This window comes from Pan paniscus, chromosome 11 (assembly GCF_029289425.2).
Source record: "Pan paniscus chromosome 11, NHGRI_mPanPan1-v2.0_pri, whole genome shotgun sequence".
NCBI lineage: Eukaryota > Metazoa > Chordata > Mammalia > Primates > Hominidae > Pan > Pan paniscus.
Window position 1 is genome coordinate 18,796,440 of NC_073260.2, and position 23,627 is coordinate 18,820,066.

At 43.5% G+C, this 23,627-nt stretch overlaps 1 protein-coding gene across 8 annotated transcripts in view; it reads left to right on the forward strand.

Moving 5' to 3' along the window:
- The window catches only part of CDK5RAP2 (CDK5 regulatory subunit associated protein 2), a 188,181-nt gene that overhangs the window by 30,723 nt on the left and 133,831 nt on the right, over positions 1–23,627 (forward strand). For all 8 annotated transcript variants that reach the window (XR_004664314.2, XM_024930066.4, XM_063593922.1 and 5 more), the window contains exons 5-10: positions 3,832–3,908; positions 10,449–10,572; positions 13,097–13,251; positions 19,471–19,633; positions 20,814–20,867; positions 21,687–21,806. Coding sequence is in view for 7 of the 8 variants with exons in the window: in XM_024930066.4 (XP_024785834.3) it covers positions 3,832–3,908; positions 10,449–10,572; positions 13,097–13,251; positions 19,471–19,633; positions 20,814–20,867; positions 21,687–21,806 (693 nt within the window). In the remaining variant the exon portion in view is untranslated. The remainder of the gene's footprint in view (positions 1–3,831; positions 3,909–10,448; positions 10,573–13,096; positions 13,252–19,470; positions 19,634–20,813; positions 20,868–21,686; positions 21,807–23,627) is intronic.

Consider the following 23,627-nt stretch of genomic DNA (forward strand, 5'->3'; position numbering starts at 1 on the left):
ATGCCGTGGAGTTTATCTTCATCTTACAGGGGAAGAAACAGGCTTATAGATGAGTAACCCACCTGATGTCATATAGCTACTACGTGAGGTGGATTTTGAGCCCAGGTCTTCCAACCTCATTGTACTATACCACTTCAATTGTCTGACTAGATGACTTGATTTCATTGCCCCTTTCTTCAGTGTAAGTTTTTGGATAGGTGCACGTGGTTTAGAATTCAAAAAGCCTAAGAGATATACACTGAAAACACTCTTCCACCCTTGTGTCCTGGTCCTCTAGATCTAATAAATATTGACTGCTTATGCAGAGGAATTTTATGTATATATAGTATAAGCAAGTGTGTGTTTGTGTGTGTGTATGTGTATAAACCCTCTTTTTACATAAATGCAAGCATGTTCTGTTCTGCACCTTATATTTTTCACTTAATGATATCTTTCTTTCTCTTTTTTTTTTTTTTTTTTTGAGACAGAGTCTCCATCTGTTGCCCAGGCTGGAGTGCAGTGGCACAATCTTGGCTTACTGCAACCTCTGCCTCCCAGGTTCAAGCAATTCCTGTCCTCAGCCTCCTGATTAGCTGGGATTACATGTGCACGCCAGCACGCCTGGCTAATTTTTGTACTTTTGGTAGAGATGGGGTTTCCCCATGTTCTCCAGGCTGGTCTCAAACTCCTGGCCTCAAGTGATCCACCTGCCTTGGCCTCCCAAAGTGCTTGGATTATAGGCGTGAGGCACTGCGCCTCGCCTTACTTAATGATATCTTTCTTTAATAGTAGTTTAAGAATGAATTTCTTTATTCTTTTTGTTTTTGAGACAGTATCTCACTCTGTCACCGAGCTGGAGTGTAGTGGTGTGATCATAGCTCACTGCAACCTTGAACTCTTGGGCTGAAGGTATCCTCCCACCTCAGTCTCCTGAGTAGTTGGGACTACAGGCATGCACCACCACACCTGGCATTTTTAAATTTTTGCTTTTTGTAGAGATGGGGTCTTGCTATGTTGCCCAAGGCTGGTCTTGAATTTCTAGCCTCAAACCATCCTCCTGCCTTGGCTTCCCAAAGTGTTGGGACTTACAGGTGTGAGCCATTGCACTAAGATGCCTTTTTTTATAGTTTCATAATATTCCATTTTACTCTTTGAAGGTGCCCTGACTTTTGGTTTGGAAATTACAATTATGTATATAAGTTTATAACTTGAGATATTGGGCTTGAGAAAAATAGCCGAATGGACATGTTAGTATTCATTCTTTTAAATGTATTAAATTGGAGTGCCTGTTGGTTCATCAGAAAGTGAAGCACGTAGAGTATATTATATCAGTTCATAAATAGAAGCTCTCCACCCTTCTGAGAGCTGGAAAAAGAATCCTGTTTGAAGGATGTTTCTGCATTTTTCACAAAATTACACTTGAAGATATTATACACTGTCACCCAGTGTCCTTTTTGCAAAGATCACTTTCTTCAAGAAAAAGTTCTGCCTCATAGATGACTTCTTTAATTCTTGTTGTTTGACAGTGAAGAAGATAACCTATTTTGAGCCCTGTCTCCGAGGCTTTTCTCATTTGCTAGCTCATTTAGTCCTTAAGGCCCCCATGTCATGGGAGCTTTTATGTTTTGTTTTTGACACTTGAGGATTAGAAAGGAGAAGCATTGCTTTCTCACCCTGTGGACTTATATGTCTAAGGACAGTTAAAGTATTGTGCTTCTAGTTTTGTATTCCACGTTAGCATGTCTTGTTCACTTCAGTGTCTTCTGTGGTTGGTCCTTCACAGGTGCTTGGTAAGTTTCTGTGACGTGAAGGAGTGAGTAAGTGAGGAGCCACTGACTTTGTGGTCTCCTCCTGGTAGAGAGTAGAGACAGAATTTAAACCTATGTCCTTTTCTTCACACACCCATGACTTTACTGTCATGGCTGTACTTCTCAATGTGAAGTACTTGCTTCTCTAGGGCTGCTTGCCAGAAAGGAGGGAGGCATATCCTGTGAGATGGTAAATCTTACTGGAAATGATTTTTTTTTTTTTTTCGAGATGGAGTCTTGCTCTGTCGCCTAGGCTGGAGTGCAGTGGTGCAATCTTGGCTCACTGCAACCTCTGCCTCCTGGGTTCAAGCGATTCTTCTGCCTCAGCCTTCCAAATACCTGGGACTACAGGCATGCGCCACCACTCCTGGCTAATTTTTGTATTTTTAGCTGAGACAGTGTTTTGCCATGTTGGCCAGGCTGGTCTTGAACTCCTGACCTCAAGTGATCCGCCCACCTCAGCCTCCCAAACTGCTAGGGTTATAGGTGTGAACCACTGCGCCTGGCCTGGAAATATTTTTGTTTAAATAATACACATATGGCCGGATGCGGTGGCTCACGCCTGTAATCCCAGCACTTTGAGAGGCCAAGGCAGGCGGATCACTTGAGGTCAGGAGTTCAAGACCAGCCTGGCCAACATGGCGAAACCCCATCTCAACTAAAAATACAAAAAATTAGCAGGGCGTGGTTGCAGGTGCCTACTATAATCCCAGCTACTCGGAGGCTGAGGCAGGAGGATTGCTTGAACCTGGGAGGTGGAGGTTGCAGTGAGCTGAGATCTCACCACTGCACTCCAGACTGGGTGACAAGAGCAAGACTTCATCTCAAAAAAACAAAAAAAAACAAAAAACAAAAAACACATGTATTATGGAGTAGAATATAAAATTGGCATGGATTATTAAAATAAAAGAGGAGCTGTAAGCCCAGTGCTTTGGGAGGCTGAAGCAGGAGTATCATTTGAAGCCAGAAGTTCAAGACCAGCCTGTGCGATATAGCAAGACCCAATCTGTAAAACAAACAAACAAACAAACGAAAAGACGGGTGTGGCAGTGCACGCCTATAGTCCCAGATACTCAGGAGGTTGAGGTGGGAGGATCCCTTGAGCCCAGGAGTTTGAGGCCTGCAGTGAGCTATGATAGTACCACTGCACTCCAGGCTGGGCAACAGCAGAGCAAGACTCTGCCTCTAAATAAAAAAACAAAAAAACAAAAAAACAAAAGGGAGATTTCCAAGAAATTGTAGATTTACAGCAGTCTTCCACAAACGATGCACCCAAACCCCCATCTACTACTTGAGTTCATCTAATATTCTGTCTGGGATACATTTGTAGATAAGTTTGAGAAGTCTGCCACTGTTCAGCTGTCTCATATTGAATTCCATTTGCCCTGGATTCTCACGTGAGTTATAAGCCCAAGGCTGTGTACGACTTCCTTTGTTCCAGTCAGTTAAGAGGAAGACATTTGGTTGGAGAACATTGCGGTGCTCCTTATAGACAGTTTGCCCCATGTGGTTGTAGCTTTAAGTGAGAACCCTGAAATCTTATATTGAAATGACACACGCCATGATGTGGTCTCCTGTTTTCCATCCACATGTTTTATTTTTTTTTTAAACTGTAACACGTTCCCACTGCTGCAGCCACCACATGCATGATTGTAAACAACCACCAGTAATTGCTTTGGAATGGGAAAAACACACCGCAGAATTGCTTGTAAATTTGCTTGGCGGAGGGCATACAATTTTTAAATCAGCCTTCCTTGTATGACATTTATGCCTTGATATTTGAATGCTCTGGCTGTTAGAAGCTTGGAGCATTTACATAATTGTTCCAAGTCTCACAAAATCCAGGTCTTTCTTTTGAGACCACCAGTGTTTAATAATTCCCTTTTCCCTGTGCCCTGAGGCTAATGAGGGTTTTTGGAATCTACCATCTGCCTATTACAAGCATCCTGTAGTCAGTCTGTGCTGGAAGCAGTTTCCCCATTGTTGACATTCATAGGTCCTCTATTTTACATTGTTTCTTTTCTTTCTTAATCTTGTTTTGTAGAACATTGAGCTCAAGGTGGAAGTAGAAAGTCTGAAGCGGGAACTCCAGGAGAGAGAGCAGCTGCTCATCAAAGCCTCGTGAGTACCATCATCCGTTGAAAGCTTGCAAGTCGCCCACACTGGGTTGGTCAGTGAAATAGAGCCGTACACTTTTCTAAGACAGTTGGTTTCCATCTGGACTCTGAGGACTGCAAGGAGGTTTTTGTTTTTACTTAATTATTTACTTTTCAACAAGCTTTTAAGATATACCATGCTTATAGAAAAATGAACAGATCTTAAGTGTACAGCGTGAATGTTCACAAGCAAACACACCCGTGGAGCTACCATCCAGATCAGGAAACAGAACATGCCAGCCCCCCAGAAGCCCTCTTTGTGTTCTCAGAGCTCACCTTTCCCCCCTAAAGATAACTACCATTCTGACCACTGTTAGTTCTGCCTGTTTTTAAACTTTATATAAAAGGAATTATATAGTAGATTCTCTTTTGTGTCTGGCTTCTTTCCTCAACAATATATTTGTGAGATTGATCTATGTTGTTAATTATATCAGTAGTTCAATTCTTACTGTTGTAAAAGCCTGGGGTGATTTGAAGGGGTCCTTGTGGGTGAGGCAGGGAGACAGAGGATGGGGCTTCAGCCGCAGTAACTGTCTTTTTTTTTTTTCTTTAAGATCTGTTAAGTGTCCTAGGGACCCTCGTAATATTTTGCTTGAGAGAGGTTCTCCTCCTTAAAAAACATTTGAAAAGTAGTATTTTCATTTATTAAAATATTGAACAACAAGCACAGTTCAGCAAATACAGTCTGTGAATCAATTGATTATTCACTCATTCGTAAACATTTATTACATAGTAACTTGTGAAATACACAAGTATTTCGAATCTAACATCTGCCCGAAGATCTGAAAAGAGACAGCCCTCCACCCCTCTACTCCAAGAGCTCATCAGAGACTGGTGAGCTGCCCATCACACCTGTGAAAAATAACATGCCAGGAACGTACAGTGATGGAGGGTGTTGTGGGTAAAGTGGCGACACCAAAGTGTGCTAAGTTTTGTTCTGTGACAGTGGAATAAGACTTTCCAGGGTTGCCTCACCGAGGATCCTAGCCAGAAGCTTATGTGGAAATGCTTCATTTGTCCTGGCAATAGAGTTCCTGCTGGGTGTGGTAGGCCAGGACCATGGAGTTCTTGGTTTAGGGCATGGCTGCACTGCTCTGGGCCAGGCCAGTATAATTCCCTTCATTGCCACAGGGTCCAGCAGCTGGAAGCTGGCCTGCTGTTGGCTTTCAGCAGACTAGAGGATGCCAGGCCCAGGCTTCTTCTCCAGGTTATGCTGAACTTGCACGCTTGGTATTTTCTGAATGAATGAGTGAATGAAGTAATAAATATCACCAGATTAACAAGTTGTTGTTATTGTTGTTGTTTTTTGAAGTAGATTATTTTCTGGGCAGGGAGGCAAATCTGCTTTATCAAGCTTGAAGATCAGTAATGGAATTTGGTCTGTTTCATACTCAGTGCCCTGCCTGATACAGGTCTTGGCTTGGACTAGTTTTTAAGCTCATACACATGGAAACCTCAGCTCACAAAGGCTTGCATACACTCCTCAATAGCAACACATGGGATTGAGTATTTTGGAGGCTTGTGCACATGTTTATATGTGTATATTTCCCAAACTGCTCAGGCTTGTGTGGTCTGACTAGCTTTATTCGTTTATTCAGAAAATATTTATTAAGTGGCTCTTGTGTGCTGCAGTGGACTAGGTTCCTGGGGATATAGTGGTGATGCAAACAGATGTATGAGGCTCACATTCTAGTGGGAGTGATGGTGATAAAATACTTGGAGTAATATATAAACACAAGTTGGGGAAAGAGCTATGAGGAAAAATAAAGTGAGCTATGAGAATTTATAGGTAGGGGAGTAAATATATATTATTATTATTTTTTGAGACAGAGTTTTGCTCTGCCAGGCTGGAGTGCAGTGGCATGATCTCGGCTCACTGCAACCTCCGCCTCCTGGGTCCAGGCGATTCTCCTGCCTCAGCCTCCTGAGTAGCTGGGATTACAGGCATGTGCCGCCATGCTCAGCTAACTTTTGTATTTTTAGTAGAGATGGGGTTTCACCATGTTGGCCAGGCTGGTCTCGAACCCCTGGCCTCATGTGATCTGCCCACCTCAGCCTCCCAAAGTACTGGGATTACAGGGGTGAGCCGCTGCACCCAGCCAGGTAGGGGAGTGAATATATAGATGTGGCTATGTAGCTGGGAAGGTGTCCCTGAGGAGATGGCATTTGAGATGAGATCTGAAAGATAAGTAGGAATTAACCAGTTGAATGGGTAGAGAAACTGTTCAAGGAGAAGAGAATGTATAGGGCTGAGGGAATATGAGAAGTCTAGACACTAGAGATTTTGATCTTTATCTTAAAATATCTTAATGGAATTCAGTCGTGGGTTTTAAGCAAGTGACACAATCAGAGTTCTGTATTTGAAAAGGTCATTCTGGATGCTGGGTGGAAAGTGGATTGTGGAGAGAGCATGAGTGAAAGCTGGGCGACCAGTCAGGAAGCTAGTCCAGTGGTTGAGGTGAGAGGTGAGTGACAGAGTAGCTGGGTGAATCAGACATTTGGGAAGCAGAATCAACAGGCCTTGGTGATGGATGGGAAGGGAGATGTCATGGATGATTCCTGTTTGGGGTTAAGGTCATGAGCTCTGTTTAAGAATGTTCGCAGTGACCCAGCTGCTCCAGCTTCCTCTCTACCAACTTTATTCCAAACACAGTTCATGGATGCTAAAATGTTCTTGCTTTTGCTGCTCTAACTCTGCCCCAGCAGACCTCCTCCCCTCTCATCTCCTCCCAGCCCAAATGCCTTCCATTGCTCAGCCCTTTGTAAAGCTTCAGATCTGGAACCGCGCATGGCTTCCTCTAGCCCGCATCAGTCTCTTAATGGACTTCGCTGGTACAGAATGATAATACTCTATGTGTAACACTTTTTAGTTTATAAAACACTTTCCATTTACATTCCATCATTGTTCTGGGAGCTGGGAAAGTCTTGAGGAATACCCTCATTTCACAGAGGAGAGACTATAGGCCAGGAAAAGGGAAGGGCCATGACTCCCAGCCAGGAAGGTCACATCTGGTATTAGAACTTAAGTCCCTGACTTCTAGTTCAGCACTAGGTTCCATGTTCTTTTTAAATTTTTGTATGTAGATAATTGTATATTTGTATATACACAGTATCTGTGTATCTGTTCAGTGACAGTATCTACCATGGAACTGCTAGGTGTACCCATCTCTTTTTTTTTTTTTTTGAGATGGAGTCTCGCTCTGTTGCCCAGGCTGGAGTGCAATGGCACAATCTCGGCTCAGTACAACCCGGGTTCAAGTGATTCTTCTGCCTCAGCCTCCCGAGTAGCTGGGATTACAGGCATGCGCCACAACGCTTGGCTAATTTTTGTATTTTTAGTAGAGACAGGGTTTCACCATGTTGGCCAGGCTGGTCTGGAACTCCTGACCTCAGGTGATCCCCCCCTGCATTGGCTTCCCAAAGTGCTGGGATTACAAGCGTGAGCCACCATGCCTGGCCGTGCTTTTCTCTTTAACCCTAGCTTCCTAGCACCCAGCAGTACGTCTATGGTGGATACTTGTTGATGGAAAATATCTATGTTAATATAATACCCTCAACTCCCCTTTTCAGTTTTAGGATTTTTGTTGAGGCGTGGGGACAGGATATGACATCTGCCACAGGAAAATCCCCTGCTTTTTCCTGAAGAACCATAATTAGAATGAAAAGAATCCAGGGGAAATGTGGAGAATTAAAAAGGGTAGTGAGGCTGGCATTTATAGAATCTGGCTTTCTTGTAGAAAGCTAGATGAAACCAGTTTCTCTCAGCCTTTCCTCTCCTCAGGTCTTGCTGCCCACCTTGTGTGTTAGCCCAGATTCTGCAAGGAAAGAAAGGGTCGAGGGAGGGAGCTAACACTTATTGAGATCCTTCTTTGTTCCACATCCTGCATCTGGCGCTTGGCAGGCTTTATTGCATTTGATCAGTTATGTGGGCAGTCAGTATTCCCATTTGAGTGGAGAGAAAACCAAGGTTCGAGGAGTGGGGAAACGTGTAGCGGCCGCTCTGCCTCCAGAGTGTGCTGTGCCTTGCTGTGAGATAAACATATTTGTTGGCTGGTTTTCCATTGTTATATTTATCAGTTACAATAAGAGGACATAAAAAACGAAAGCAGTCATATTGTTGCGAGTAAATTTTATCTCTGTAGCTTTAAAACACAAACAAAAATAATAATTCCATTAGTAGAGGAAAATTGTACCATACTACTGAGTATAAATTTTATTGCCACAGAAACTGTAAAACACAAAGATGATAAATGAAAAGTTGGAACATTTATTATTGGGAATATATTTTACTGGTATAACTAAAACTCAAACAAACTGAATAATAATAGTACTTGTTAAAAATTGTAATCAGCCTCTTGACAATGTATGTGATTTAGACAGCAAAACACAAAGGTTAGATCCGGGCTGATAGGAGGGAGACGGCCTATTTGCACTCTGGTGGGCAGGGTGAAGGGGTAAGGGAAAGGGTAGCAGAGATGAGCCATTTTATAGAGGAGGCTCTATGAAGCCCCAGGCCTCAAACCTTGGTAAGTGGGTAGCAGAAATTCATTCCTGGAGAAATCCTGTAGCCAAGGCTCGGGAAGGAAGGGCTTCTCATCCAGAATTCTTTTGGCCGTGTATAATCCTCCTTAAGGAGTGATAGAAATGATTGTGAATCACTGTGAATTCAAGACAGTGATCCAAAAATGAGCCCCGGGAGTGGGGGGTGATGGCATTCAATGGTGTTAATCAGGAAATGGAAATAGGCGCCTTGGCTGTGGCCAGCGGAGGCCCCAGCAGAGGGTAGCATGAGGCCTCTCACAGCAGCTCAGCAGGAGCCAGCGCTGTGTGGGCCTCAGAGGCCAAGGGCTAGTGTGCAGAGCACTCTGATCAGAGAGGAACAGGCCGATGTGTGTGAGCACATTAATTCTGAGAGGTAATCATCTCATTTTTCACATGAGGAAACTGAGGTGTGAGAGGTAATTTACTGAGGCTAGGTAATTCACCCAGAGTCACACTGAGGACATAATAGAGTAAAAATTTAGAAGCAGATCTGTCCAGCTTCAGAGCCCATGTTCTTTCTTTGCAGTTGTTCACATTGAATTCCATTAAAATGATATGACACTGGGGCCTTCTGAAGCTTTATTGGTGAAAAGAAAAAAGATATTAATAAAGTCTTTATTTTCAGGCGACTCATGTTTGAGACTTGGACAACAAGTATGGCCCTCTTGACTTTCCATTGTTCTCAGTAAAAAATTCACATGGCTTGTACATATGAGTGATCACATGGCTCTCAGTTGGAAAAATTTTATATATCTTTAAAGTAGGGCATGGGAAGCTGGTGGTGAATAGATTTGTTCTGTTGCAGTTTTTCTGAGAAACCAGCCTTAGGTGGAAGCATTTCCTTTATTATTTTGCCTTCTGGAAACCTGCAATCATTTTAGAAATCTGACGAGGACTGCTCATACAGTCTTACAGAGTCATGTCCGACACTGTTTATCTTCTGGCATCGGTGGTTGTAGTCCTGCGTCTGATTTGGGCGTGCCGTTCCCACCACTGCCGGTCATGTGGAGAGAATATTCCATGGTGCTCTAGCAGTGTGTACTCTGTGTTTTATGTTAGAGTAACACGGAGTACGGGCTGCTTGTGTAACCTCCCCTTTTTATGCCCTAAGTAGTAGCTAGTGCGCAAACAGATTGATCCTGATGCATTTAAAATGCTTTTCTCTTCAGTTGGCAGAAGATGAAGTATACAGACTTCGTTGCATACTGCTCCTTTGCACGTTGGTTTGTCAGACCAGCTCTCTGCCCTCCTTGCACCACTGGTGGAAGTGTACTTTGTTGGAAGCCCCTTGCTGAGAAATTTTGCAATAGCTATCCAGAATCTTAGCAGTGGGCTTACCATGTGACCTAGCTATTCCCTTTCTAGAAATCAATTCTCAGGAAGTCACTGGATAGTAGACACACAAGGATGCTTTTATCATAACATTGCTTATTACAGTAAACAGTATCACCAACATTTATTGAATACTTACTTTGTACCAGGCACTGTTGTCAGAACTTTGAGTATCGTCAGATACAATGTGTTAAATGAGAAGCAATTTAAATGTTGTAAAAATAGAGAATTGATTTAGTAAACTATAGTACATTTCATACATTGAATTAATATGCAGCCTTTAAAAATGATGATATAGACTTTTATTTATTGACACAAAAGAATGTTTATAGTATATTAAGTAATAAGATCAATTCACGGATGTGTACTAAATGGTTCTTTTTTGTGGAAAATGTCTGAAAGGCTATATGCTAAAATGTTGACTTAGTTATCCTGAGTGACAAGATTATGGATGATTCTTACTTTTTTCTTATCTGTATTTTTAAATGATAAATATTAAGCTAAAGAAAAAGAAGCTCAGCACAGGTCTGTGGGAGAAATGACTAACAAATATTCCTTGTCTCTTTGGGGCTGTGAAATAACCATCAGACCATCACCCTTGCATGTTTTACCCCTGTGCCCCTTTTTACAGCAAAGCAGTTGAGAGCTTAACTGAAGCAGGTGGCTCTGAAATCCAGCGGGTGAAAGAAGATGCTCGAAAGAAGGTGCAGCAGGTGGAAGATCTCCTAACCAAAAGAATACTCCTTTTAGAAAAGGCAAGTCTGGAAATCCTGAGGGCAGTGTATTTCTTATAGTGGGTTAATCATAGGCTGGCACAGTTTTGTTTCTTTTTTTATAAACCGTCAGTTTCAGCAGAAACAACAGCCACCCTTATTGAGCATCTCCTGGATTGTAGCCCCATTTCAGGCATTTTCTATGTATAATTTATAACCCCTTTACCCACAAACTGGCCATTGTGGTCCTCATTTCTGTGTAAGATCCCTGAGATACAGAGAGAAGTACTAACTCGTTTAATAGGCTTAACCTAATACTAGTAGCTTTAATCCTGGGTTTAACTATGCGGATTTTAAAGCCCATGCTCTTCCTACAGCACCACTCTGCTTATTGTCTAGTTTAGCCCCATTATTTTAAAGATGTGGAAGCTGAGGGCCAGAGAAGGGAAATGACTTACCTAACATTAGTCAAGCCTGGAACCAGACTCTGACCTTTAGGCTACCACGTGTCCATCCAGCTCTGGTCCCTGGTATCCGGCTTCCCTCTAACCATCCTGCCAGTGCTCATGGAATGTCTTTTCTCTATTAGGCACTGCATGTCACTTCTTCTATTTACTCTCAGTTAGGTATTTCCTGTCACTGTGATGGGAGTCAGGATGTTTCCTGGCTAAAAAATCCTGTCTCCTTATCTATTTTAAGCTAGTATTAAGTAATACTATTTAATTCTTGGTCTTTGAAATCTTTTGTTTTATCACAGTTTCTCTACCTGAAACTGGTTCTTTTTAGATATGGAGAGAAATGGCACCAAAAGCACTTCTGGATACAAAGAGCAGGCACTGTATTTTGTAGTTTACAATTTTCCATTTATGATGTTCATATCAGCCCTTAAATTGTCCTCTTGGGGTTATGTAGCTATTAGGCCCAAAATACCTGTGTTTTAAACAGGCTTGGAGAGGGTTAAAAACGTAGTACAGGTCAGAAGTGGTAGAACTAGAACCACATGAAGGTTCTCCTGATCACAAATTCTGAATTTTAGCGAAAATGTAATTATGAGATCTAACTTACTGGTTCATTTGTTTTTCCCTGTAAGTGCTTTCCCATGTGTTGGAGTGACAGGTCTCTGCTCTGTCACTTACTAGCTTTATCACCTAGGATAAGGTATTTGCCTACCCTGAGCTTCTGCTTCGTCATCTGTAAAATGACAGTGATACCTGGTTTGCAGTGGTAATTGTAATAATAATTGTGGTATTAACAATTTATTGTGGGCTTACCATTTCATTGTGTGAGACATCCTTCTAAGCTCTTTATAGACAGGAAGGTGATCTTTTCAATAAACCTCTGTGAGGTGAATACTTCTGTCATCCTTTTTCATTCTTTCTTTTTTTTTTTTTTTTTTAAACAGATGATGAAACAGGCACAGAGTGGCTAAGTCACTTGCTCAGGGTCACACAGGCAGTAAATATCAGGTAGTCTGGCTTCAGACCTGCATTCTAAACTGCTATACTCTACTGTCTTAGGATATAACTTTTTAGGGTTGGATGCAGATGGGAGATAATACGAATGAAGCTCCTTGCTCAGAGCCTGGCATTTAGTAAATAACAGGCTTTGTTGTTGTCTAAGAATATGATAAATGATTTTTTTCAGCTTTCATTGAGAGTGACAGGAAGCCCCTTGGGGAGATAGTGGTGGGGGCGGCACTGTGGAGGGCAAGGGCGGGGAGGAGGGAGCCAACATTTTTTTCTGAGCTTCCTGTGATGGAACAAGCATTTGATAGAGACTCATGGTAGCTCTTTGATGGGACGGTGTTATCCCTATTTTATAGATTGGAAAGTTCAGGCTCAGAGAGGTTTAGCAACTACCTGAGGTCACACAGCAAGTATGTGGGAGAGCTGGGTTTTGAACTCAATTCTGTTTGATGTTTATCTTTGTGATGTAATTGGAGGCAGTTGGTGTGAGTAGTTGGAGATTCATATCTACTCCCAGGTCACTTTCATGACCACAAGGGCCTTTTTCCCTAACACAGACACTGCCTGCATGATTTAGATAATTTCCTTGTTGGCTTCTCTGACCTCTTGGGAAGAACATACAGTTGGTTTTTTTTTTTTTTTTTTTTTCCCAACTGAATCACTTTGGAGATATAGAAAATGTACTTTAGAATTTTTCAGTCATTATCTTAAAAAAATAGGGCGGTGGGGGTGTGTAGGATGAATTTGTATGGAAATTATGGTGACTCTTTGGAATTTATGTATGTTTATTATTGAGAGGAGCATTTCTTCTTGTTCTTCTTGAAGCTGTAAATATTGATCTGATTTTTCAAAACCAAAAATACATTTCTTACAGAGTTGAGTCTTTTCCATTGGAAATGCCTGTTATGCTTCAGGATACAAGAGAGAAAAATGGCTGGCAAATGTATTTATTACCGATTCTCTCCATGTATAGTACAATTCAGGGAGGGGAAATGTGCCGGAGAAGAAGTCATAAATATTTATATTTTAATCCAATTTCCTTTCAAAATGTTCCCAATTGTATTGAAAAATTGCATCAAATGCATTTAATTTAACTCTAGGATGTGACAGCCGCCCAGGCAGAACTGGAAAAGGCCTTTGCAGGGACAGAGACGGAGAAGGCTCTTCGGTTGCGTTTGGAAAGCAAGCTTTCAGAGATGAAGAAGATGCACGAGGGGGACTTGGCGATGGCTCTGGTCCTGGATGAGAAAGACAGGTCTGGCTCTTGTCCCTGTCATAGCCTGACATCACATTATCTGGCAGCGTGGGGAAAGAATTGTTCCCTTTTCTTCCCTTTTATCCTTCCCTTCTCCCCATGTTTCCCATAGGACTTGAGTGACTAACGGGAACAAGTCCAACACAGTTAGATAGAAAACTAGGGATAAAATCAGGAGGAAGAGAAAAGGAATAGCATAGTCATATGAGGTCAGAGATTGTCTACCGATAGACATTCATGCTAAAAAGTTCTACTCAGATACTAAAGTTAGCATTTGATTTTGCCCATAAGCTTCCTGGGAGCCAAAGGAAAAAGGGTAGAGACAAGATTCACATTGCAAATGAGGTAAAACAAGCTAGTAACTCAGGAGAAGCCCAGTTTTACTTGGCACTATCAGAGGAAATTTCTCTTGTGGTTCTTCCCAAAGTGAACAGTGAGCGACTGCCCCCACAAGAAATAACAGTGAATTTCGTGTGACTTATATTCCATCATATCTTTTAATGCAGCCCAAGGCCCAAATGAGTACAGGGCAAGGTGTCAAAAATAAAACAGTGTAGACCAAATACAGAGCTCTTTGATGATCCACGATAAAATGGGTGCCTTCTAGTTTATTGGGCAGTTGATATGTCCTTTAGGCAGTCTTTAGTGCCCATCATATTTTGCAACCAAATTTTTGGTAGAAACTTGTCAGGAGAAAGTTGAGTTTATTCCTTACCATAAACCTTACATTATGATACTCTTGCCTTATTTGGCAGTCACTAAATGGAAGGTTAACTAAATATAAGTCCAACTGCTGGCTAACCTGTGACCTATCTGTTGAAGAGCCGAGCTTGTTTGGAATTTGATAGAAATTGTTCTAAAGCAAATGATCTGTTTCGGAGGATACTGACTGGCTCCTTTTTCTTGGTCATTTGGTGCCTGTCCTCTGCGCTGACTAGCACTACTGTGTTGTTTAGGTGCTTGGCCTAACTGCCCGGTTCCTCAACTGTTGTCTGCTTTTACTTCTGCCTTGGTACCACCTGTGGAGATTGGAGTCTGCTGCTTGGAAAATCAGATGAGCAAATCCTAATCTTTGGGATAGGATTATCTGTAAAAGAAAAGTAAATAGACCCAGAGGGAGAGCCCATGCCTCCATGTAAGTGCCCTAGCTTCAGCATTTGGAGGTGCGAGCATTTATTTGGTGCTCTGCAATCTTTTCTTAGCTTTGATCTGGAAAATGAAAGTTTTATGATTAATAATTTCAGGGTGAGTGAGGAAACTGGGTTCCCCATGGACCTCAGTGGAATGAATATATATCATCTCAGTTTACCCATTTGAGACCTTGTGTTTTTCTTGACTTCATGGCTAGGAAGAGAAACTTCCCTGGGATGTGCCCTCCTACTGAGCCTCCCCCCAGAGTACTGGCCTTTCCAGGCACCACCCATGGAGCCACTAGACTGTGAGAATTCCACAGAATCATTTCCGTGTTCCCTTGTATCTCTCCCAACCCATCAGCAGTGAAGCCCTTAGAAGGCTTATGGGCTTGTCTTCCTGGGGGAGCTACAGGTCTGGAGCAGTTAAACTGGGAGTAGGGGACCCAGGGAATAGAGTATGTGAGCAGCCACCAAAGAAGAAAAGACTGGCAGAATTCCTGGCGCCTGTGAAGGGGAAGGAGAGGGTTTGGGATAGGTTTGAAAAGAGGTCCTGGGACAGAATGAATAGAAAAGGCCCTCTGAGGGTCCTGACAGATGCTGAGCAGTCAGTTAATTGGTTCTATTGGATCTTTATGCCTTTTATTCAAAAAATATCACCGGAGCATCTTCTACTCAGCACAGTGGTGATGAGAATGTAAGAAGGAGTGATATAGCCTGGGTTCCTCTCCCCAGGAATCTCATTGTTTGAGTTGAAGCTTATCATCCAGCAGGGTGGAAGCGGTGGAGGGAGGAGCAGGATGATAAGGGCTAAGTAGGATCAATGCTGGGTTAACATATATCTAATTCAGTTTAGAGGGATTAGGAAAAGCTTCCCGGGAGAAGTACTAGGAAGAGGAAGAATTACTTGGACAGAGAAAGGGAAGTAAAGGAACAGTGTGAGTGGAAGTCCAGAGGCAAGAAGGAACATGGCAGGATGCAGGCACAGGAGGGTGCATAGCCTGGCCTGAGTGCTGTGTTCTGGAAAGGAGTGGGGAAGAGGTGAGGAGAGGGAAGCTGGTGAGGTGACATGGACCTTATTGAAGAATTTGAGTTTTATCCTAAAGGCATACAAGAAGCCACTGAAGAGTTAAAGGTGGGGCTTCAGGAAATGACAAGATCAGATTTAAATTTAGAAAGGTCTTTCTGCCTGCCCTTGGGGAATGGATTGACACTGGGGCTGGGTAGAAGACTGGTTCTCAGGCTGATGCAGAAATCCAGGAAAGAGCTGATGGTGACCAAAGTGGAGGTGACAGAGCTGGGAATGGAGAACAGGCTAGAAGGTAGAGTGGATGTGATGGGCTTGAAGGGCTTGGTGACTGACTGGATCTGGGGGATAAGGGGAAAAGCTACAGTGACACACCCTTGCCCAGGCGTTGTTTTTTTTTTTTTTTTTAGACGGAGTCTTAACTCTGTCCTCCAGGCTAGAGTGCAGTGGCGTGATCTTGGCTCACTGCAACCTCAGCTTCCCAGGTTCAGGTGATTCTCTTACCTCAGCCTCCTGAGCAGCTGGGATTACAGTTGCCCGCCACCAAAAAAGCCTGGCTAATTTTTGTATTTTTAGTGGAGACAGTGTTTCACCATGTTGGCCAGGCTGGTCTTGAACTCCTGACCTCAGGTGATTTGCCGGCCTCTCAAAGTGCTGGGATTACAGACATGAGCCACTGTGCCTGGCCCTTGCCCAGGTTTTGAGCATGAGCAGCTGTGGGGTGGTGCAATTTATTGAATTTTGTTGGGGGAAAAGGAAAAAGAGGAAATGTTTTTGGGTGGAGGGAGAGGGAAGATGATACCTTCAGTTGGCACATGTTGGGTTTGAAGACCTGTGAGCTTCAGTGAGTAGAGTCTAGGATGTGGTTGGGTGTATGGATTAAAGCTTGAATTAGGGGAAGTATAGATTCATTCCTTAACCAACTACTGAGTGTGGCCTTGGGAATGCGTGCTGGGAATGCAGGGCTGAACGTTGTCCTGCTTCTACGGTGCTCTCAGTGTGGGAGGGGATAGATGTTAAAAAAAATATATGTCGTGATTGATGCCGTGATAGAGGTGAGCCCAGGGTTCCGTGCTGTGACAAAAGCAAGGTGTGATCAGCTCTGCCTGGGCGTGGAATAGGGAGGGCTTGTCAGACAAGGAGTCCTGCGAGTTGGGTGAGGACGCTTTGCCAAGCAGAGAGAACAGCACGTAAAGGTACAGAGCCTGGCACATTTTAAGGTGATCCTAGAGGAGAGTGGTCCTGTTAGCATGTGCCACAGAAGCTTAATTGCTCATCTTTTTTTGGAAGGGGGACTTTGGGAAGGGTTAACGTGTATCAAGTACTTACTGTGTTCTAGGTGGTAGAGTCTCCATGGATGTCGGATCAGAGCTTTGCTAAAGGCGGCATCTTCCTGGGATTTCCCATAGGTCTGACTGGAGAGGCACCAAAACCCAACATGTCAGTCCTATGAATGCAGCTGTCTCTCAGGGATAGCTGTGTCCCAGGCGCACCCCCAGAGATCAGTGCAGCAGTCAGATGCCAGCTCTGGATTTTTGCTCAGGGTGTGGCCCTCTTTGTGGTGAAACTTTCCTGGGTGTGTAGGATCAGTGTGTTCCCTCCCTGAAGGCAGGCCTGCCTAGGAAGCTAAGTCAAGGTCAGATGGTTAGCAGAGAACTGGAGCCAGAGTCCTTGGTTTTGCCCTGGTGAGACGGATCCAGATCTGTGACACAGATTGACTCACTGTTGGGCAGGGCAAGGTATTGAATCTTTAGGGCCCAGAGACCCCTCACGTGGATGGACTCTGCCAGTATCTTTCTGGGCTCCCACCACCCTTTTTAAAGGTGCATGCTTTAGCTACTTTATTGCCTTCAATCTGGCCTTTAAGCTGCTCTGTGTCTTTAAGGCAGTTAATACTGGGAAGCCCTGCAGATCAAATATGCCAACAGATATGATCTGTTTGGCTTACAATATTTTTTAAAGTGTGAATTAGTTGCCAATATGTAAAAAATTGAATTTCATGCAGAAGTCTGGATTTCCACCTTCTGTTTAAAACCTAGGAGATTGGCAGCCCTGGGTATCATCTTGCTGGATTGAGGCTACCCCTCCCCTTAGATGGGCTTGGTGCTCCAGCTTGGCCACAGGAGTCCCCACCAGGCCTGCCTACTTTTTCTGTTCTCTATCTAGAACTTGCTTTAAGGTAACTAAAAAAAAAAAAAAAAAATTTCAGTTTTATTGGTGTATGAATTACATACAACACAGTGCTTCAATTTTAAGTGTATATAGTTCGGTGACTACCTCTCCCATTGATTATGTGACGATTTCAAAGTTGAACCCCTAGAGGGCAATCTTACACCTCTTTCCAGGTTTTCTGGGGCATTGCACTGGTGCTGCCTGGCACCTTGTCTCCTAGTGCATTGCTAGGTGCTTTAGTTACCTTTGTCTCCCTCTTTACCTTCATCCCAGGAAGCTGTGCTTCACTAGGGCGGCTCTGTCTGACTGCAAAATCTTTCTTCTTTCTACCAAACTAAGTTGCTTTCTTGGTTTAGCTGCAGAAAGGCAATTCTGAGGGTCTTCTGACAAAATGCTAATTGTTACATGTTAAAAAAAAAAGTAATAATTATAACAACTGTCATTTGTTGAGTTCCACCATATTCCAGGAGCAGTGCAAGATTGTTTTAAATAGCTTGTCTCTGGTCCACAATCACAAGTCACCCCTATTTTGTAGCTGAGGAGGCACAGGCTCAGAGAGATGGAATTACTTGCCACGGCCAAGGGGCGGTTGATATGGGATAATTTGGTACGTATATTGTGTTATTTGATAACACAGCCCAGAGAGGGATGTGTTCAGCTGTTCCTGAGTTGGGCACTAGGGGTGCAGGTAGCAAAGCTTCCTGGAGGGGAGCTTAATTAGCTTTGGCAGGATGAATGGGTGTTTGTCAGGTAGAGGTGGGGGTGAGGCGGGGGTAGGGTGGGGAAGGGCATTTTAGGTAGAAGGAATAGCACGAGCAAAGGTGTAGAGGCATGAAACAGTCTGGCTTCGGGAGAGAACTGAAAGTGAGGCTACTGAGTGGAGATGGAGAGGGCGATGGTTTCCCGTGAGAGATGAGACTGAAGCTGTCGGCAGGGCCCTCTGATCTGGTAGGCCCTAAGACCTAGGACCTGGAATGCCTGGGAAGGAGTTTCACCTTTTTTAATTTTTTTATTTTTTCCTTTTTTTAAAAAATTATACTTTGTTTTAGGGTACATGTGCACAACATGCAGGTTTGTTACATATGTATACATGTGCCATGTTGGTGTGCTGCACCCATTAACTTGTCATTTAACATTAGGTATATCTCCTAATGCTATCCCTCCCCCCACCCCACAACAGGCCCTGGTGTGTGATGTTCCCCTTCCTGTGTCCAAGTGTTCTCATTGTTCAATTCCCACCTATGAGTGAGAACACGCGGTGTTTGGTTTTCTGTCCTTGTGATAGTTTGCTGAGAATGATGGTTTCCAGCTTCATCCATGTCCCTACAAAGGACATGAACTCATCCTTTTTTATGGCTGCATAGTATTCCATGGTGTATATGTGCCACATTTTCTTAATCCAGTGTGTCATTGTTGGATATTTGGGTTGGTTTTATCTTGAAAGTCAGTGTTTTTAAACTTTGCCCTGAGAAGTCTTGGCAAGACATTCCGTTTTTTCCACACTCATCGGAACAGCTCTGCTTCATTGGTTTTGTTTGCTTAGGTTTCAGTGACATATCTTTTGGAGAGAGGATTTCTTGGCCAAAGAAATTAGTAGTCCACTGCTGTTGGTGGGGACCGTTGAAGGTATTTGAACAGGAGCACAGCTTGGCTAGAGTCCAGAAGCTCAGAGTTGAATTGACTGGAGCCAGGCTGGAGGCAGGCAGGGGATCAGTTAATGTCACACGAATTCTGACGCTTAATCTCCTACCTGCAAAATGTGATTCTGTTTGTGTTCAGCCATTGTATATGTCTACTTTGAAGATATCTGGCCACATTTCCTTCCTCCTCCAGCTCCACTGAGCTAAGAGAACAGCTTAGAATTAATATTTAAATTTTGTTCTCTTTTAGACTGATTGAGGAGTTGAAGCTGTCTTTGAAGAGCAAAGAAGCTTTAATTCAGTGCCTTAAAGAGGAGAAATCTCAGATGGCATCTCCTGATGAGAATGTGTCATCTGGAGAGCTCCGAGGACTTTGTGCTGCTCCAAGGGAAGAAAAGGAGAGAGAAACTGAGGTGAGGTGACAGGACATGAAGAGGGGGCTTTAATTAGCCAACCAGACTCCTCTGTGGGAGATGGAATGCGCATTCGGTCCTCATGGTTCACACACAGCCTGCTTCTAAATATGAGTCCCCTGTCAGCTGAGGAGTGAGCAGAAACTGCCTTTGTCAGGGGCCCTGGCATTCTTTTTCCTTCTTAGTCTCCTCTTCCTATAAAGAGTTGCTTAAAGAAAACCAGTCCCTACCTGCTTACCTCTGTTTTACCATGTGTTGATTTGTTGTTACCTGGGGACTTTATTTTCATCCTTTGGGTTTTCTTAGGATACAGTTGTGGTGCATTGTTTTCCATCTTGCCTTTTTGGTTAGAAGTAGGTGTGAGGCCAACTTTGGTCTGCAACTTGAGAGGTAGGGTGGGAAGAGGACTAACTCGTATCGGGCTTAGCAGTATGGGAGGGGTTCATTATACCATCTCGTTCAATCCTCCCAGCCACCTGGCAAGGTAGAGCTCATGGTCTCCTTGTCACGTTTAGAAACGGGCTCAGGCTCAGAGGAATTGTTACATTTTTCCAGGTTCCAAGAGATGGGTTGCTAGTAGCTGACCCCAAAGCCTCCCTGGACTCCTGCCCCCGCCCTAGGCGGCCTCCCCAGCAAGCTCTTTTGAAGAGGTTGGGCAGGCCAGGGAAGTGCAGGTAGGTCTTAGTCCAGGCCTTCCATTCTTGTTGGAGTAGCTGCTGCATGTGGTATGTTCACATTGGGGATGTTCTGGTTGTTCACAGAAAGTCTTGGTTTCTTCATGGAGCAGGGCCTGTGCTCCTACCACAGCAGTGGATGCTGTAGCCTTGCCAGTTCGTTTTCATCTGTAATCCACAGTTGTCTCCTGTCCCTCCTCTTAACTCTCTTGCCCACTTCCGCCACACGGCCCTCTAGTAGGCCTTTGTCTTGTTAAGCAGCACTGTGGTTTACTCTCTGTGGGGCTGGTGATCAACCAGGGTAGGTTGTTGTCTTCACATTTTTCTTCATTCAAATCAGGCAGGGCTTTGGGTGGGGTGGAGAGAGGGAGGGGACACTTGTTTTAACGAGTTCCACAGTAGTGGGGGAAGGTGAGTAAGCGACAAGGACGTGCTCATTCTAATTGTTCTGGAGAAGCTGTTGGATTGCACGTCCCTTCTTCACACCAATTAATGCCTTTTCTTAGGCTGCACAAATGGAGCATCAGAAGGAGAGAAACAGCTTTGAAGAGAGGATCCAGGTATGTTGATACAATTTTAAAAAATGTATTGAAGATTTAGCCTATTCTGGCCTCTTGTTTTATTCTGAGTGCAGCAGATAATTCTGTGTCACAGTAGCTGTCACTCGTTGAATGCTACTGTATGCCAGTCAAGCATAAGGTACTCTAGAAAGGGTTTCTTAATCTTTGCAATAACTCTGTGAAGTAGGCATTCCCATTTTACAGATGTGGTACCTGAGGCCCAGAGAGGTGAGGTCACTTGCCTAAGAGCACATAGCTAGGAAGAGATAGAGCAAAGATTTGGACCTGCCCATGTGCCATGGTTCCTCTGTCACAGCAGGAGGCATTTGTGTGGTGCCTGCCAGCTTAGAAAGTGCTTTCACATCCATTATCCTGTTTGATCCTCACAACAGCCCGGAAGAGAGGCGGTGATGATTATCTTTAGAAATGAACTCAGACTATAAATGTATAGTTCAGTCTCCATGAGAAGGAATGAAATTAATGATCTGTTATTTCTCCCAAATAACCTGGTATGGTTTCAAAGACTCTGACTGACTGTATTCAAATTCCATAAGGCATTGGAATCCTTCCCATAGGAATAGCTGTCATCGTCTCAACTGATTTGATCCCCTTCCCCTTCACCCAGCCCTGTTGCCGGGAGCGGTAACACAGTAACTTGGAGCTGATGGCACTATGTTCAGCTCCACTTGGAAACATTAATCACAGGTTGACAGGAATAAGATAGAATAACTGCATTTGAGTGTGCTCTTAAAGATATATTTATGGTGCATTTTGGTTGGAACGCATCAACTTAGTGAATCTTTTTCTAATCTAATTTAGGCACTTGAAGAGGACCTGAGAGAGAAGGAAAGAGAAATTGCTACAGAGAAGAAAAATAGTCTAAAGAGGGATAAAGCCATTCAGGGTTTAACCATGGCATTAAAATCAAAGGAAAAAAAGGTATGTCTGATACACTTGAAGTAAGATTTTTCTTTATTAGCTTCTATGACTGGCCTGTCCTACCCTGAATTTTTAGCTTTAGATAAAAAGTTTATAAGAGAGCTGAGGTAGTATAGAAAGTGGGGAAATGATCCTCTAGTCAACCGGAAATTCTTTTGGAGTGTCTAATCCAGTGCTGTCCAATAGAAATATCATATGAGTTACCTATGTGATTTAAAACTTTCTAGTGGCCACATTAAAAGAAGTAAAAAGAAACAAGTGAAATTAATTTTAATTATATATATATCCCCCCCCAAAACATAATCATTTCATCATATAATCAGTAAAAGTATTGAGATAGTCAACACTTTTTTTTTTCAGAACTAAGCATTTGAAGTTCAGATGTGTTTACAGCACACCTCAATTCAGGCTAACCACATTTCACATGCCAAGAGCCACATGTGGGTAGTGACTGCCGCATTGGACAATGCAGGTCTAATCTTTTGAAGGATAACAGAAAATTGAGATAAAGGAGTTTTGGGAAGCAAGGCCATGACTGTGAGCCAGTTAAAGAGCTGCCTGAGTGTTGCGTTTGTAATCCAAGGTGGTAGCTGATGGTTGCCTTTGTGATCCAAGGTGGTAGCTGATGGTTCTGTGCTGTTTTCTTGTCCTTACTATGGCAATCTATTGTGTCCTAGTAGCTATGCAAGGAACAGAGAAGAAAACCCAGCTCTGCTTGCAAGTCTATTGGGGAAGAAAGAGTGTTGAGGGTTGTGATTGAGGGAAGTGTAGGGAGCTGGGGAGGCAGAGGGAAGGGGACCTGATCCAGATTAGGTGTGGATGTTGCGTGTGGGGTGCAGTGCTTAGAGGAGAAGGTGCCTGAGCTGCATCTGAAAGGATAAGTAGGAGTTAGTTGGGAAGGAAGGCAGGGACGGGGATGCCATTATGGACAAAGGGAGAACATTGGTCAAGGTGTTTAGTTAGGAGAGACCCCATATGCACCACAGACAGTTTGGAGTTGTCAGAGCACAAAGTGTAAAACTTAAAGGAGGCGAGAGAAGAAGGTGAAGCTTCTTCAAGTGGCCAGCCGGTGGGGGTTGGGGAAACTAATCATATTGAGCTGCTTAAGTGGCACTTAAGGACACTGAAAACTCTTAAGCATATTTTCATTTTGGAGAGGTCTCTGGCTCTATCTGGAGAGTGAATTGCAGGAGGGAGAGAATGGAGGCTGGGAGACCAGTAGCCTCGGTGAGAGCCAAGAAAGGGTGAATTAGAGCAGTGGGCACAGCAAGTAGGAATGGAGGGGGAGGGGCTTATTTAAGAAATAAGATTCAAAGTAATTAGAAATAAGGTTGGGAAAATTTGAGGATTAGATGTAGGACTTCAGAGAAGCATAGTGAAGGAAGACTTCTAGGTGTCTGGCTTGCATGACTAGAGGTATGGTGGTGCCACTGACTCAGTTCAAAGCGTGGATAGTGGAGGTTGATGGCAAGATCTGGGACAGTGGTAGATGTGATGAATCTGTTTAGAAAGTGGTGACTTTGAGGAGCCCGTGGACCATCCAGATGAGATGTCCAGGAGGCAGATAACATGCATGCCTAAAGTTTGGAGAGAGCTCAGTCCTGAAGAGGTCAGTCTAGGAATCCCTGTTTACAGGTGTGAGTTAAGATTCTGAGAGTTGACCTACTTATCTAAGGAGAGTATAGAATGGGAAAGAAGAAGGTTGATGATGGGACTGCAGAGGACGTCAGAATTTCAGGGATAGGGAGAGGAATGCACAAAGGGGACAGAAGGAATGGTTGCAGAAGTAGGACACTAACGAGGAAACTGGGGGTGTTGCTA